Source organism: Diachasma alloeum, unplaced genomic scaffold (genome assembly GCF_001412515.2).
Source record: "Diachasma alloeum isolate Michigan unplaced genomic scaffold, Dall2.0 Dall_scaffold_00180, whole genome shotgun sequence".
NCBI lineage: Eukaryota > Metazoa > Arthropoda > Insecta > Hymenoptera > Braconidae > Diachasma > Diachasma alloeum.
In genome coordinates, this window is record NW_021680346.1 from 724,024 (window position 1) to 740,723 (window position 16,700).

At 38.7% G+C, this 16,700-nt stretch overlaps 4 protein-coding genes and 2 non-coding genes across 6 annotated transcripts in view; 2 read left to right on the forward strand and 4 right to left on the reverse strand.

Annotated features, from left to right (window-relative positions):
• The window catches only part of LOC107044453 (PDZ and LIM domain protein Zasp), a 32,173-nt gene extending 28,526 nt beyond the window's left edge, over window positions 1-3,647 (forward strand). The window contains exons 14-16 of the mRNA XM_029126563.1: window positions 392-699; window positions 845-960; window positions 1,024-3,647. Coding sequence (XP_028982396.1) covers window positions 392-699; window positions 845-960; window positions 1,024-1,101 — 502 coding nt within the window. The 3' untranslated portion in view covers window positions 1,102-3,647. The remainder of the gene's footprint in view (window positions 1-391; window positions 700-844; window positions 961-1,023) is intronic.
• A 1,923-nt stretch (window positions 3,648-5,570) lies between these two features.
• Window positions 5,571-11,761, forward strand: LOC107044505 (probable tubulin polyglutamylase TTLL2). Its single transcript, XM_015266412.2, has 8 exons — window positions 5,571-5,621; window positions 7,966-8,084; window positions 9,174-9,406; window positions 9,475-9,607; window positions 9,852-10,128; window positions 10,201-10,676; window positions 11,035-11,324; window positions 11,406-11,761. Exons 2-8 carry the CDS (start codon window positions 8,010-8,012, stop codon window positions 11,524-11,526), a joined length of 1,605 nt encoding a protein of 534 aa, XP_015121898.1. The 5' UTR covers window positions 5,571-5,621; window positions 7,966-8,009; the 3' UTR covers window positions 11,527-11,761.
• A 599-nt stretch (window positions 11,762-12,360) lies between these two features.
• LOC107044513 (40S ribosomal protein S4) lies at window positions 12,361-14,945 on the reverse strand. Its single transcript, XM_015266425.1, has 5 exons — window positions 14,875-14,945; window positions 13,846-14,104; window positions 13,342-13,439; window positions 12,931-13,232; window positions 12,361-12,557 (listed from the first exon to the last, which is right to left on the reverse strand). The coding sequence occupies exons 1-5, from the start codon at window positions 14,875-14,877 to the stop codon at window positions 12,431-12,433; spliced, it is 789 nt and encodes a 262-aa protein (XP_015121911.1). The 5' UTR covers window positions 14,878-14,945; the 3' UTR covers window positions 12,361-12,430.
• LOC114841593 lies at window positions 12,744-12,879 on the reverse strand. Its single transcript, XR_003783168.1, has one exon. It is a non-coding gene; the product is annotated as a small nucleolar RNA SNORA16B/SNORA16A family (small nucleolar RNA).
• LOC114841592 lies at window positions 13,679-13,811 on the reverse strand. Its single transcript, XR_003783167.1, has one exon. It is a non-coding gene; the product is annotated as a small nucleolar RNA SNORA16B/SNORA16A family (small nucleolar RNA).
• Window positions 14,946-15,205: 260 nt separating the features above from the next.
• On the reverse strand, window positions 15,206-16,575 carry LOC107044344 (deoxyribose-phosphate aldolase). Its single transcript, XM_015266193.1, has 4 exons — window positions 16,284-16,575; window positions 16,053-16,188; window positions 15,549-15,925; window positions 15,206-15,473 (listed from the first exon to the last, which is right to left on the reverse strand). The coding sequence occupies exons 1-4, from the start codon at window positions 16,491-16,493 to the stop codon at window positions 15,309-15,311; spliced, it is 888 nt and encodes a 295-aa protein (XP_015121679.1). The 5' UTR covers window positions 16,494-16,575; the 3' UTR covers window positions 15,206-15,308.
• Window positions 16,576-16,700: the final 125 nt, after the last annotated feature.

Here is a 16,700-nt window from a genome sequence, read left to right on the forward strand (position 1 = left end):
GTGTACGTGCGCAAATGATACCTCTTATTCGTAGAAAAATCGATTTGTCCGATCACGTTGTTGTACCACTTCACATCTGATTTGAATAATCCTCCACCGTGAATTTCACCCTCACGATTTCAATAAATTTTGTTGTTTGATTAATTCAAATTGACACCTCTAATTAACAAGTAATGGCATGTTTTTGACAGTTGGAGATGTTACTAATAGCATTTCGAATGGCCAAAGTCAGAAACCAATTTGCTGCAGTTGTGATAAAGAAATTACAAGGTATGATGTGAATGTTTTCAATGTGAATTAACGATTACTCGTCAGTGCCTGTATCTCAATCGATTTCTTCCATCTCTACGAGCAAAAATACCGAAAATGTTCATTTTGAATTTGTAAATAGGGGTCCCTTCATCACCGCCCTCGGCCAAATTTGGTGTCCCGAGCACTTTGTCTGCGTGAACTCTCAGTGCCGTCGCCACCTCCAGGATATTGGCTTCGTCGAGGAGAAGGGCCAGCTCTACTGCGAATACTGCTTCGAGCGCTTTATCGCCCCTTCATGCAACAAGTGCAACAACAAGATCAAGGGTGATTGTCTCAATGCAATTGGCAAACACTACCATCCGGAGTGCTTCAACTGCACCTACTGTGGCAAATTATTTGGCAACAGTCCGTTCTTCCTTGAGGAGGGTCTGCCGTACTGCGAGGCCGGTAAGCAAATAACAAGGCAAACAATCGATATATCAATGGGCATATTCGGTTTTATTTCAACCAATATTGCCAACATGTTTTGTCAATACAAGACAATTTCATATGAATTGGATGTTTATTTTTTGGGGGGCTCTCTTTTTCGCAGATTGGAACGAACTATTTACGACGAAATGCTACGCCTGTGGCTTCCCGGTTGAGGCTGGGGATCGCTGGGTGGAGGCATTGAATAACAATTATCACAGCCAGTGCTTCAATTGCACGGTATGCCATTATTTTCCATTTAATTTTGGCTCATTCTGTTCTCATTCCGTTGATTTTCCGCAGATGTGCAAGAAAAATCTGGAAGGACAGAGCTTCTACGCCAAAGGTGGTCGTCCCTTCTGCAAAAATCACGCACGCTAGAGCACCTTGAAATCCTGCCTCAAATGTTGAGAACAAATAATAAAAAACGAGAAAATAATGAAAACGATAAGTGAAAGTACTACGAATAACATCGATTATAGAACGCTATTTAAATTCATTTTTCTTCGATACCAATGTGAATTCACTAACCCAAACATGCGATACGGGGGTACACCTCGTTGAATTGAAATTAAATACTGGTTAACGCTTGAGTACGTTGAGCTCAAAAGTATCCTGAAGCGATACTTTACCAATTTTTTTTTGGCTTCAGTGACGGAGGACACAATCGAAATCCTCTCGATATTTAATTTGCAAATCTGAATAATGTAACGTGAATATTACGGTAAAAAATACTTCGCTATAATATTACTCCACAAAATATTCAATTCAATTATTTATTTCCTCTTTCCCTTTTCAGAATAACAATAATAATAAAAGAACTTGAACAATTACAACAAATTTGTCTTTCGCCTCAACCCTTTTGATGTATAAATATTATTTGAAATTACAATATATAATTTTATCTTTGTAGCAATTCAACGGGACAAACCATTATTCCAATTCAGTAGCGAAGTGGTAAACCGGTTTAAGTCGATTTTGACTATTGGCCAGTTTTTAGTGAATATCTCGGAATCGAAGGGAGATAGCTAAATTTTTATCACGACCTATTTTATAGCACTTAATTTACTGTAGAAAAAACGTTATTACGAATATTTCATTATCTCCTTTAGATCCTAAGATATTCGTCAAAAACTTAACTAAGAGCTAAGTCGACTTAAACCGTTTTACCAGTTCGCTACTGAATTAATAATTAATACAATGACATTTGTGTCAAAGTTTCAAATGACCGAATGATAAGAGAAATAATTGACTGACCGATTGTGTCGGAGATTGAGAAGGAAGAGAGCGAGGTGTCTCGCATGAGATGAGAAGCAACATCTCATCGTCGAAGCACAAGCGACACATTTCGTCAATTTACTAAATTATTCCAATAGTTTTGAATAACTTCAACTCATCACACAGGCGTGAAGCTACTATTACAGAAATGTTTTCTCTTCAACGAATTAAGAATCAACAAAAAGAATAATTCAATAACACTGTCAACACTCAACAATTCGCAAATTCGAATAATATTCATTGAAAAATTCAAAAGTTGTTAAGTGTTGAAAAATATTAAATGAAGAGACAATTACAGTCTCATTACTTGATGAAAAAAACCAATGATAATTGGACCCTGTAACATGTAGCTCTAATTTTCCGTATAAAATTTTATCGCAAAGAAGACAACGATTTATGAATTTTTATTCTCTCTCTCGCTCATTTTCTACATAAATACCCTGTAGTTTAGCAGGTGACGAATTCGCCTGAAATTTCGTCACAATGTTGATCGTTATATTATTTACCCTAATATTTTCGCGAAATATTTTTTACCGTAATATTTACACCGAAAATTCTAATGACCCGATACTACGATTGATGAAGAATTCATAATTAATTATAAATTATCATGATCGAGGCATAATTCGCCTGGGCAACCCCGACAATTCATTAGCGCAGAGACTGCATTACGGAAGGACACGCAAAGGTCGCTGTGGCAATTGCATTAAAATAGGCCTCTTAAACCCATTTAATTCCCAGCAGAAGTCCCTAAAAGTCACAACTCTAATTACGTACGAAAATAAAAAGAAACTCAAACAGTTTAATTGCGACGATTGTTCCATAATTTATATATCCAAAATGCGAAACGACAGTGAAATGATTAAATCAAAGGGTCAAGGAGGAATGCAGTAGTTTTAAACAGTCATTATCCTTCAACTGTGCCAGCAGTTGCGATAACAACAAAGTCTATTTTTACAATTAACGTGCCTTGTCGATGTGTCAAGTAATGAGATTGTTCTCAGTGGATCAATCGACGAATTGAAATCATATGTATTATGCATAGAACGATTGATTGATCGAGAGCAGCAAGGAGTGGAGAATAAAATGAGAAACGAAAATAATAGGGAAGCCCTGGCATTATCCCCCCTGCCTCGATGATGGATGACAATAAATTAATATTTGAATACTGAATGTACACTTGAACAATATTTTTTGGTGGAAAATCGGATCAATCGAAGCCTGACGAAAAAAAAAGAAAATGAAGAGAAAAAGAATATCTCCATTACCGAACATTTTCTCTATCTATCTTTGTGCCATTTATCGTTGAACTGTGTGTCGAGGAAGAGTCATAACTGGATGTTTATTTTAAAATCGTCGAGCACACTGCAATGATGAAGAGAGGATAATTATAACGAATAAAATGAATCATAAATGCAACAAATAAAACTTAAGATAACGAAAAGAAAACAGTAATTGAATGAAAGAGTAAATCTACGAGTGAGAGATGCGAGTGTGAGATCGTGTGATACTATTTCCTCATAATTTTCAACATCGGATTGAGATAACTGGCTTTTTAATTCTGCAAGATGTATGGAAAAGGAAATTACGAACGGAGATATCTGTAGGAGTGTACTGTGTTGCTTAAAATAAATCAGATAGTCACTAAACTGCGGAAATAATTTCATTATTAAACCCGAACCCAACGATCCACGCGAATTCATATGTAAAATGCGGATCGATAAAACTGCAATTTCTCCACAGCCAAAAAAAGGGGGGAAAAATTTGAGGCCATTGCGCCCGGGCAGTATTTCTCCCCGATCATTACATTATATGAGTTTACGATCGTCTGGAGTCACCTGGAATGCGTGTGCACATATCGTTGGGACGAAAAACCGCAGGACGACTGGATGTCCTCAGCCAGAGTCACTCATCAGTCTCGCCTACATTGCGTCGGCGGAAGGAAGTGCTTTCGCTCTTTAGTCGCTGAGAAATATTTTTTTCATCCTCCCTTTGCCTATCGATCTTTTACCTTTAGCCGTAACCTTGCGCCCGATGGCTTTTTATTTTCGCAAAGCGTCACAACGGGGACGTGCAGACACGCAGAAGCATCAGCTTCAGTCACTTTTTTATTTGTCATTTCCTTCTTACATTAATTAATTTTTTTTCCATTCGGCGCTACCACTCGACGTCGTGGGACACTTGCGCGAAGAGTGAGCTTTAATTCCTCTAATTTATAAATTTCTTTTATTTTATATTAATTGATATTCTTTTTTGTTTCTTTTTTTTCTATTCGTTCCGACTAGAATTCCTTCCGTAGGACACTTGCCCGAAAAGTAAGCTCTAGTTTCTCCAATTTAAAAACGATTTTTCTCTCTTAAATTTGTTTTTTTTCTCATTATGAGACATCTTTTATTTTATATTAATTTTTTTCTTTTTTTATTTGTTCCGATGAACATCCCCGCGAACGGATGCGGTGGTACGGCTTAACATCGTAGGACACTTGCCCGAAAAGTAAGCTCTAGTTTCTCCAATTTAAAAACGATTTTTTCTCTTAAATTTTTTTCCTCTCATTATGAAACATCTTTTATTTTATATTAATTTTTTTCTTTTTTTATTCGTTCCGATGAACATCCCCGCGAGCGGATGCGGTGGTATCGCTTGACATCGTAGGACACTTGCCCGAAAAGTAAGCTCTATTCTCTCCAATTTATACTTTTTTTTCCTCTCCTTATGAGACACATCTTTTATTTTATATCAATTTTTTTCCTTTTTTATTCGTTCCGATGAGAGCCCCCGCGAGCGGATGCGGTGGTACCGCTTGACATCATAGGACACTTGCCCGAAAAGTAAGCTCTAGTCTCTCCAATTTATAAATTTTTTTCCTCTCATTATGAGACAGATAATTGAACAAGAACTGATTTATCATGACCTCAATATTGCTCACAAGTACCTCATATTTCCCCGCAGCACAATATCACTGCTGTCGCCGATTGCCTCCCGATACTCATCTCCACGCGAATTTACCCAGTACGTAACAAGCCCCGGCATTAGTGCATGGGGGGAAAAATAAACAAGCTCCCCAAAAGTGCATGAAAAAACCAATGAAAATACCTGGGCTCGCGTCGGCATGCAAAGGGGCTCGTTCGTGTCCTCGCCCCCTCGCCCCCACCCTTATCAATTTCCGAGTGAAAGCCGCGATAAGCGCAACAAACATGATTTGATAAAAAGCCCGTCCACAGAATCGCAAAAAAGTTTGTCAACTACCCCCCTTCGTTCTACCCCCACAATCCACCGGGGAATCCACCCGCAAACTGACTCACAATCAGACGCTCGACAAAAACCGACCCTGACGGTTTAAAAGCCCAGGCAATAGACTATTGCGTGTCTGTAAATGCAGCGGTATTCTACTCGTAAGAGAACAAGAGTGGATAATATCGAGCTTGCATTGTTTCGCGTGTAGTCAGTATTGTCCTCGTTCTGTGTCTTGTCGTATTATTCCTTCATTCTTCATGTGGTGGGGGAAGTGAAATGTGCAGTTGAACTGGAGTGAACTTTATCGTCAGGAAGGCATATCTGGACGGTGGAAAAGCTCATTCTGGGGGTTGAAAAGACATTACGGAAGTGGCGTCCCTCCACTTCAGGTTAGTACCAGCGAGAGGGAAACGTTGCGGTGGGCAATTTTAAACAATTTTTCAATTTTAATTAGTTCGTTGTAGTATATTTTCATCACACTGGTCGTAAAACGTCGTTTATGGACATTGTGAAGAAAAATTGGGTTCGTAACTCGGCGGAAAACAACTTTTCTGACTCGTGCAACTGCATTCCCCGGCTTTGCCTCGGTCTGCAACCCTTACAGCCGTCAGAAAAATTTTTTTCGGCCTTGTGGCGAAAATCGTTGTTTGATACGAGTGCGTAAAAGTGTTTTTTGAGCCGTGGGAGGTGTGTAGTCCTCCTAGGGGTCAAAAAACACTGTTTCCACGAATGTCGAACCCTATTTTTCATCATAATATGTGGAAAGTGGCATTTTGTGCACAAAAAGTGCATTTTGCGTAGTGTACGTAAAATTTGACTTTACGGACTAGTCATAAAAGTTGTTTTTTGAGCCGTGGAAGATGCGCAGCGCTCGTCGAAGGCGAGTGCTATCCTCCAAAGGGTCGAAGAATACTTTTCCCACGAGAGTCGAAACCTATATTTCATCATAGTATGTGGAAAGTGGCATTTTGCGCATTTTGTGCACAAAAAGTCGCATTTTGCGGAATACGTAAAATTTCACTTTACTGACTAGTCATAAAAGTTGTTTTTTGAGCGGTGGGAGGCGTGTAGTCCTCGCTGAAGGCGAGTGCTACCCTCCGAAGGGTCGAAGAACACTTTTTTGACGAGTGTCGAAACCTATTTTTCATCACAATGTGTGGAAACTAGCATTTTGTGCACAAAAAGTCGCATTTTGCGTAGTGTGCGTAAAATTTGACTTTACGGACTAGTCATAAAAGTTGTTTTTTGAGCCGTGGAAGGTGCGCAGCGCTCGTCGAAGGCGAGTGCTATCCTCCAAAGGGTCGAAGAACACTTTTCCCACGAGAGTCGAAACCTATATTTCATCATAGTATGTGGAAAGTGGCATTTTGCGCATTTTGGGCACAAAAAGTCGCAGTTTGCGGAATACGTAAAATTTCACTTTACGGACTAGTCATAAAAGTTGTTTTTTGAGCGGTGGAAGGCGTGTAGTCCTCGCCGAAGGCGAGTGCTACCCTCCGAAGGGTCGAAGAACACTTTTTTCACGAGTGTCGAACCCTATTTTACATCATAATATGTGAAAAGCGGCATTTTGTGCACGAAAAGTGCATTTTGCGTAGTGTGCGTAAAATTTCACTTTACGGACTAATCATAAAACTTGTTTTTTGAGCCGTGGAAGGTGCGCAGCGCTCGTCGAAGGCGAGTGCTATCCTCCGAAGGGTCAAAGAACACTTTTCCCACGAGAGTCGAAACCTATATTTCATCACAATATGTGAAAAGTGGCATTTTGTGCACAAAAAGTGCATTTTGCGGAGCATACGTAAAATTTTACTTTACGGACTAGTGATAAAAAAAGCTCTATAACTAGTTCAGTCAGTCGGTGAAAAAATTGCTATCAATAATGCATAACAAATAGCCTTATTTTTATGAATGAGAAAAAAACAGATTCGCTAGGAAATATTGTGAACAAAACTATTTTTCGACTAGCTCCACAAGTGTGCACCATTAAAGGTGGCAATTCGCGCGTATTCTCCTCAAAAAGGGCTGTAAATAGCTGAAGATCACGCGAGAATGCCTCACGCACGATATCGCACGTATTTTTTCACTTCATTCTCCAAAAAGCCCGCAATTGTCGATTCTAACGTTATTTATGTTGTTTTGTTGTTTATCGTCTTTAAGAAGGGTAAAAGAAAACGATAAGCGATCCCCTCTGATCGCATCAATATCACTTGAGACATTTTATTTCTTTCTATTTATAGGAGTATAATTCGTGCTGGCTATGAATAGTAACCCTCGATATCCTCCGGGCTGTGTGTCACCAGTGACACACGTCAAGGATATAAAACGCTGGCATTTCACCTCATTATTTTGTTATTCGATGATTTTATCAATTTTTTTTTGCTTCAGCGTCGAAGCCTCGTAATCGCTCAAATTCATGTTTACAATTTTTGTGTCAGGTTACTTAAATATAAGGGATCAACAAAATTTCATGAATTTTTTTCATGAATACAGACTTTAATAAGCTCTACTCATTGACACCAATTAGAATTTTTTTTTTTAACTTTTGATGACATTTCTATTGATGATAGTACTATGACTTGAAAAAATAGAAGAGAATAGTGAAACAAAAATAAAAATGAGAAAACCCATTCGGAAAAAAATTGCTAATTCATTACCAACAATAACTATTCTCATTTATGAAAAAATGCAATTGTCTACTTGTTTTTGCTGATGCCAAGGCTGATGGATTTTCAGGTGATTGAGCTGGGGCTGGCGGTGGCGGCTAGGATACCGTAAAAATGGAGAGTTGTCTAGATGGACCATTTGTCTTCAGGCTCAACGACAGTGGAAGCGCTCCACATCTTCTAGTCCAGGTGAATCAATTCAACTCCCTTATCCCTTGACATTTTTTGGTTATAATAAAAATTCCCCATCACTTTAATAAAAATGTAAAAACCATTTGGAAAAATACACGAAACGAGTGATAAGAGCTTTATTATCGGTACTAATCGTGTCTCGAGGTCGCAAGTTTCTCATTAACGATTTGTATGAAGTAAGACTGCAAGGGGTGAGAGAGAGCTTTCGTGATGTGGCAAAGTAGGCTATCGTGATACAACAGTTTACCGATTTAATTGTAATTACATACCACTGGTATATCCGATAGATATTTGGCATTCTCCTCGTGGCTGATGGGTTTTTTGCTTCCTTAATGTCATAATGACACGAAAAAAATATCAAGGACGGGGTGGGAGGCTCCACTTGTATAAAAAAAAATTTTTAAATCTCTGTGTATTATAAAAATCCAAATTGACTTCTGGTGATGAAAATTTGGTACTCAAAATTCAGACTCAGAAATTGAGGGTGACAAGGGCCAAAATAAGGGTTACGAGGGTCAAGATAGGGTCGTGAGAGTCAGAATAATGTTCACGAGGGTCAAAGAAAGGGTCACGACGGTCTATTAACTGTCACAAGGGTCAGTTTAAGGGTCATGAGGGTGAGAATAAGGTTCATAAGGGTCAGATTAAGGGCCACGAGGGTCGATTAAGTGGCTCAAGGGTCAGATTGAGGGTCATGAGGGTGAGAATAAGGTTCATAAGGGTCAGAATATAGTTGACGAGGGTCAGATTAAGGGCCACGAGGGTCGATTAAGTGGCTCAAATGTCAGATTAAGGGTCACGACAGTCAGAATATGGGTCAGATTGAGGGTCATAAGGATTACAAGTATAAGGGTCAGATTAAGGGCCATAAGGATCACAAGTATCAGATTAAGGATCCGAATCACCGTCGCAAGGGTCAGAATAACGGTCGCGAGGGTCCAAATAAGGGCCAAAGGGCCCAATATAAGGGTCACGGGGTTAATATGGGAGTCACATGAGGGTCATATAGGGGTTGGTGAGTAGGGGCTAAGGGGCGTAGCCCCACAGTAACAATAATAATGATAAATTTGCAATTTGTAAATTAAGGTATGTACAGAACGCGGCTGGCGAGAATACGCCGGTGACACTAACAATGCGTTCAAAGACCGTTGGAATTTGTGGTGGAAGTCAGGTGGATTTCCCACATCGCACTACAAAAGCCTATTACCCTGGCAATTCATAAACAGAATACCAAAGGGTAGCTCGATATGCAGGAAGGATAATCTCGTGAGGCATCTAAAGTGTATGCGCCAGGTTTATGGATCCATTTATGACATCAGGTATTGTTCGTGTCGTCATCTTGACGTGTCGCAATGCTATGGATATTTATAATACTTTAGTATTTCAGTCCTCCAGGTTACAATCTGCCATCTGAGTACACGAAACTAGCAGCTGATTGCAGTCGTTGTGAGAAGGATGACAGGGTGTGGATATGCAAGCCCGTGGGACAGAGCCAAGGACGAGGGATTTTTTTGTTTAGGGTAAGTGAGGGGTTGAGGGTATATGAGAGATATCAATGTTGGATATTGTAGTTTGGAGATGACGGCGATAGCAATAATGGTTATTTTCATTTATTTGAAAATTTGAGAAAATTTGAGAAAATTTTGTATTTTTTGAAAATCAGAATTCCGGGGAAATCTTTGAATATCACGCTTCAAATGAGTTTAATCTTCGTGTAAAATGTTTGTTTTAATTCCACTAACTAATTTTTTTTGAATATTTCAGCGATTGAGTGACCTCAGTTACGACAGTGCAGCTGTGGTTCAGAGATACATCGAAAAACCGCTCCTCATTGGGGGATACAAATTCGATCTGCGACTGTACGTCTGTGTTCCATCATACCGACCACTGACCATTTACCTTTACAAAGAGGGGCTGGCAAGATTCGCCACCGAAAAGTTTTCCCTCGAGAATCTGGACGACCCCTTTCGCCACTTGACTAATTTTGCGCTCAACAAACTGGGGCCCGGATACTCGCAGAAAAAGGAAAGAGTTGGTGCAGGTGAATTTCCTCATTTCATAACGATTATTGTGAAACTTAAAATTGAAATGTCAATCAATTGGGGTTTTCTAGGCTCGAAATGGAGCTTTCGGCAATTGAGAAGATACATGGATCAGTCGGGCTTCAACGACTGGTTCCTCTGGCAAAGAATAGCCGCCTTAATTTCCCTGACTGTTCTAAGTCAAACTGCCGGGATACCAAAATCCTCAAATTGTTTCGAGTTCTTTGGCTTCGATGTTCTAATCGACGCGAACTTAAAACCATGGCTTCTAGAAGTCAACGTGAGTCCAGCACTGGGCAACGACTGCGAGGTAGACTCAGAAGTGAAGAAGCCACTTCTCCACGATTTGTTTGATCTACTCGGTCTCCCCGTGTGCAACACTGGGCTCTCTCTCTTCAAAATTTGGTCCGCCTCAAGCCCAATTGTGGGCAACTGCGATGACCATTTCTGTGCTTCCAAGTATTATCAACCGCGGTGTTCTAAACGAAGATGCAGAGTCGATGACTCTGTTGGATTTATCAATTCACGGCCAGATAGTGCAAATATGGTGAGTTGTCCCTATTTTTTTAAATTATTGTTCTAAGGGGAGGTGTTCACCCCAGGAAAAAAAACTTTTTTCGTTTTTCTTTTTTCGAATAAAAATTAATAGTATTTATAATAAATACCGTGTTCCGCGTAATTTTCCACAATTGAGGCGTCGATTTTTTGTTAATCTTAGAGTCAAATTAACAGAAATCCCCAACGTATTTTTGTAAAAATAGTTTTTTGAATATAATCACAAATTTGGCCTAAATGACGCTGAAAATATTATTTCAGTTTTTTTTAAATGAAAGTTTTGTTTGGTGAACCTCCCCGTAATTAAAGCCAAGATTGAAGATATTGTGATTGGTTATTGATGTTGACAGTTGCGACGTAGACCAACGGAGGATTTTTCCCGTTACAATTCCCTCTGTGTCGACAAAAATATCCGCAGAGGTTTCAAAGGTATGAATAAATCAGAGCACTCAGGTGGGCTTGTATGGGACAACGGTCGCGACTGGGGCAATCCAAAGACCCGAGAGGGCGGTTGGATAAGGACATATCCATTTATGTGTCACAAATCATTGGAAAATATGGAGTTCCAAAGTCGATCGAGTCCTGGAGAGCCAAGACCTGTCGAGAAGGAGATTAAAAATAGTGTTCTCTGCATTCAAAAGTGAGTTTAACAACAGATCAATGAATAATGAATGAAGAATTATTACAAGTTACTTGATTGATTGATTGATTGATTGAGCAGATTCATAAAAGTTGCTAAAGACATTCAACGAGAATTCGGCAAAGAAGGTGATGTCCGATGCAACGAAATCCTGAGGAGGGAATTGGAGCTCACAACTGAAGTGTGGCTCCCCGAGAAATGACATCACCTGTACAAACGGACCGCCCGGTGTTCAACTTGACCTAGTGTTTCAAATTTTTCAATATAAAATGTACATAATAATTTTTCGATCTCTACCAACTCACATTCCACCAAAATTGTCATTTTCACACAATAAATACGAGACAGGAGATATTATTTTCCCTTCGCGTCGACACAATTTTTCTTGTTCTCGGGGAACTCGCGAATTATTTCACGTTATCCGTCGAAATATTAATTTATTTATCATACGTCACTATTGTGATTCATTCAATTTGTCATTCACGCATTTTAATTTGAATTTCTTCGACACCTGAGAAGGTCCAGCGTGATTAGTCGTCACTATAATGGGTTCATGCCCTAAAATATCAATTTTTGCCAACGCCTGCGTCTGAGAATAGGCAACAAGTGGCCAGCGTGAGACTCTTCACCCGGCAGCGATATCGTGGGAATGTATTTTGTACTTTAATTCATATTTTATATTGTTTTTCCATTCATTTTATACTGTGTGGAAAAGAGCCGATTCCCGAGAACAGTTTGAGGTTCCTGTTGAATAAACTGAGAGCATTTGTCGACATAAAACAGTGAGTAACTGTTTATTAATATTCTTGTCTAATTTCCTTCTCTCTCAGTCTCTAGTTAGTTAACGATAAAATAACTGGCGCCCAATCAATTATTAATATTGTCGAATAAATTTGTGAACTAGGGGATTTTCTTGAGCAAAAATTCCCAATTTTTGCAGTCGAATATTCATTTCAAAATAAAATAATTATTCATGAAAAAGTTAATACGGGGTTCGGCACAAACGAATAAATAAAAGAAAACTCACTTACAAAAATTCCCAAAAAGTTGGTTTATTGGACTTTTTTGTTTTTTTTCGTCTCGTTTTTTAGCGATATAATTAAAAATTAGTTGACGCCCTTGGCCGCCAGCCTCTTGTCGCGCTCCTCGGCTATGGAGAGCTTGACACCCTTGCCCTTTGGCAAACTGATGTATGCCTTGGAGCCCTTGCCAATGATGAATACGTTGTTCAATCTGTGAAGAAAATGACAAATTAAGCTGATGAAATTTTCAAAAACTTCAATAGTGATTGACATTAATACTAATTGATTTTATAAAATAAATAAAGAGATAATAGATATTTATTAAAATAACTATTTACTTATTCATTTTAGTATTATTTATTTTGATTTTAATAATTAAATAAATTAAGAAAAATATAGATGTAATCTTCTTGGGTAATACGGAGAGACCACGTGGTCAATCAGTGACCAAAAGAAGAGTTCATTACTCTTGGCCATCTTTTGACTGCAATAAACGTGAAAAATAATTTACAACAGCTTCGAAGAGGCCAGAGGAAAATGACTCGTAAATCAAATCCAATATATTGTGGAGATAAATTTATTACCTAGTGGCAAAAGTGTGTCCTTGAGAGTCCTTGATGTGACAAATGTCGAAGGATCCTGGATGACGTTCACGACTGACAACTGTACCAACACGACCCAAATTTCTGCCTCCAGTGATCATGCAAAGATTGCCCGAGTCAAAGCGAATGGAATCGAGAATTTTACCAGTGCCAATTTCCAACTGAATCGTGTCATTGACCTTGATAACTGGGTCAGGGTAGCGAATAGTTCTTCCGTCGTGTGTTACCAGGAATGGAACACCCTTGGGGCCAGTCTGAACACGCTTGACCTTGCACAATTTGTACTAAAACAAGAGAAAATAAAATTAGTTGCAACAAGAGCTTTACTAAAAATGAAAAAATTAATTTTTTGGACAATTTATGTTATTCTCAACTTTATGAGAATTGATTTACCTTAGCCTCTTCTGCAGTGATTCTGTGAATGGTAAAGCGTCCCTTGACGTCATAGATCAATCTGAAGAATTCACCAGTTTTCTCAATCTGCACGACATCTGGAATTTGAAAAAATAAATTTATGTCGAATTTCAAATTTATCAATTTTGAGGAATATCTCCGAATCTAAGGGAGATAACGAAATATTCGTGAGAACCTTTTTTGCAGCCCTCAATTCGCTCTACAAAAAAGGTCCTCATAACAATTTTGCTATCTGCCTTAGATTCTGAGATATTCATTGAAAACTGGCTAACAGTTGAAATCGACTTGAACGGTTTTGAAAAATTAATGAATTGATAAATGTATCCTTCTTGGGTGATACTCAAAGAATATGCTAACTCAGTGAGTGACCTTTGAGAAGGGATCACTCTCGGCCTAAATATGACTACAACAACCACAATTGGACAATTATAGCTTCGATCAGGCCCATTTTATTTTTTTTTAATAAAAAAATGAACTACTCACCCATGAAACCAGCTGGATAGTTGGGGTCAGTGCGAACTCTGCCGTCAACCTTGATCAAACGTTGCATGACAATCTTGGTGACCTCGGAGTTGGTCAGAGCGTACTTCAACCTGTTACGGAGGAAGATGACGAGAGGCAGACACTCTCGGAGTTTGTGTGGCCCGGTGGACGGGCGTGGGGCATAAACACCCCCCAATTTGTCCAACATCCATGCCTTGGGGGCATTGAGACGCTTCAAATGCTTTTTAGGTCCACGGGCCTGAAATCACCAAAAATTTTGTGAGAAAAAAAAATTATATTTCCCAAAACATCATTTTCTTGAGAGAAGAACTGACTTTTTTACATGTTTTTCTTCAGGCCATTCCATCCCCAAATATTACAATTGTATTGAAGCATGAGATGATTACACCAATGTTTTCAAATTTGAGATTTTCTTAGGTAAAATAATTTCGAATAATTCTAAATGCTAATAATTGTCAATGGAGTTCATGCAAAATCATATGTAGATCATAATCATTCCATAATTCAACATAATTAGAATATTTGGAGATAATTGGGATAATTGGCCCAGAGAAATGCACTATTAAAAAAATTAATTCCCCCACGAAAATGATTCTTTGGAAAAAGTCATTTTTCTCAATGCATGAGCAGTGATACAAAACTACTCTGCTTGAGATTATGTCCCTCGAGCTACAACAACCACAATAATTGTCTCATCCAAGTCATATTCGCTCCCACGATTTAATTAATGTAACTTAATGAAGGACCAAAATGGGAAAAATCTTATTCTTCGGTTTAACAATTGCTGTTGTTTTTTTTAATATATAAATGTCACAGGTTAGTCACCACGAGAGACAGGCACTTGGCGGTCCCGGATTTCTCGCGAATTGGAGAAACTTTTTACAAAATACACATATCAACTTGCACTTGGGGCTTGGAAGATCAATTAACACACGGTGATTAATCGTATTTTGGTCCTTGCGGCTGGATGCAATTGGATTTCGCAGTGACAAGACGCAGCAAACTTACCATCTTGGATACCTAAACGGAAAAGAGTCGCGTGAGAGCCTCCGGGGCCCCAGCGCCAGGTGAAAGTGGTGAGAAATGAAACTAAAATGGCGGAAAGAGAGGAATCAGCTGATCAACAACCGTGAGGGCGCATGCGTCAGTCATTTGAATTTTTTAAATGAACGAATTTCGAAAGGGAAATAGATATTTTTGTGGCTTGTAAAATTATGAATTCAATGATTATTCTATTTTTTTAATTATCACCGGTTGACAATGGCCAATCGTACAGCAAAGTCGATGATTTTTTTGTAAATGGAGTGCAATATTCCAATGAAAAGAAAGAATACATACATTTCGTGAGAATAATTATACTAATTTGTTCATCAAAGGTTGAAAAAGTATTACAATCTCAGTACAAAAGTATGAACACATGAAAATCCAGGTAATCAAATGAATCAGGAGTTGTTAACAGCTTCAACAAGATCATCCAAAAGACTGGAAGCTCCAATTCTGAAGAGTTTTTTGTCGAGCCACTCCTCTCCCAATATTTCCGAGACCAAATTCACCCATTGTAACGCCTGAAGGGAAGTCTTGATACCCCCCGCTGGCTTGAACCCCACCTGAATGCCAAAATTAAATATACCAATCAATTAAAATTAATCATTCTCAATCGAGCACAAGTCCCTCCGCGTTACCTTTACTCCAGTCCACTTCGTGAACTCTTTGATGGCCTCACATATGACAATTCCCACCTCCAAAGTGGCATTAACACTTTCTTTGCCAGTGGAAGTTTTAATAAAATTCGAGCCAGCACTCATGGCCACCATGGCTGCTTTGTAGACATGATAAACACTGGATAAATCACCAGTGGAGAGAATAGTCTTCATGTGCTTATCCCCACAGGCCTTCCTCATCTCCGAAATCTGCCGGAACAATTCCTCCCAATTTTCATTTTCAACTAGAGATCTGTCAATGACAATGTCAATTTCATCAGCATCTGATTGTCCTGCTGCAATGACGTCTTTCAGACGCTGATCGTAGGAGAGTGCGGCTGTTGGAAAGTCTCCAGCAACTGAAAGAAAATTTTCATTTAGCCATTCATTTTTCATTTTCATTTCAATTTTTTTTAATTTTTCTCTCATCAAAAATAAAATCATCAGAAGAATACGGGAAAATGTAAGGATTTTGAAGATCATTACCTGTTGCAATAGCAATATTTTTGCTATTCTCACGTTTGAAAACGTTTTTAGCATCTTGAACTCGCGATTGAAGTACACAAACAGCTGCTGTGTGCAAGTCTTTGTTATCTGACTTGTCCCCTAGCGGATTTATCGCCTGTTGGATAATCAAATCACTGAATTCATTAAAAAAACGCCAAAAAACATCAAAATTGTCGATAATTTTTCAATTTTTGCTAACGCAATCGTTACCTTTGCACACAATTCTTCAATAGTTTCCCTCGTATCATCTGCGTTCAAAGACGTCAAATCAATAACACTTATTGCCTTTAGCAGCATCGATTTCTTATCAGTTGTTGGAATGCTGCAAATTTCATTCACTCGTTTGTTCACATACTCGTCAGTGAGATACAATAACTTATTTAACCCCAAACTCAATGATTCGATCACTGATTTTTTCATTTTTCTTCAAATTTTCAATCAAAAATTTTATTTTCTTTAATTCTGCACTAATGTCACCAAATCAGCTGTGGCATTCCACCCATTCCCCCACCACTCATCTCAATGGAACAATCTCGCCAGTCCCCCCTGCCGCCAATTTTAGATTAAAGACACGAGAATTAAATATGAAATCAGTACTAAACTGCAATAATAATAAAATAATAATAA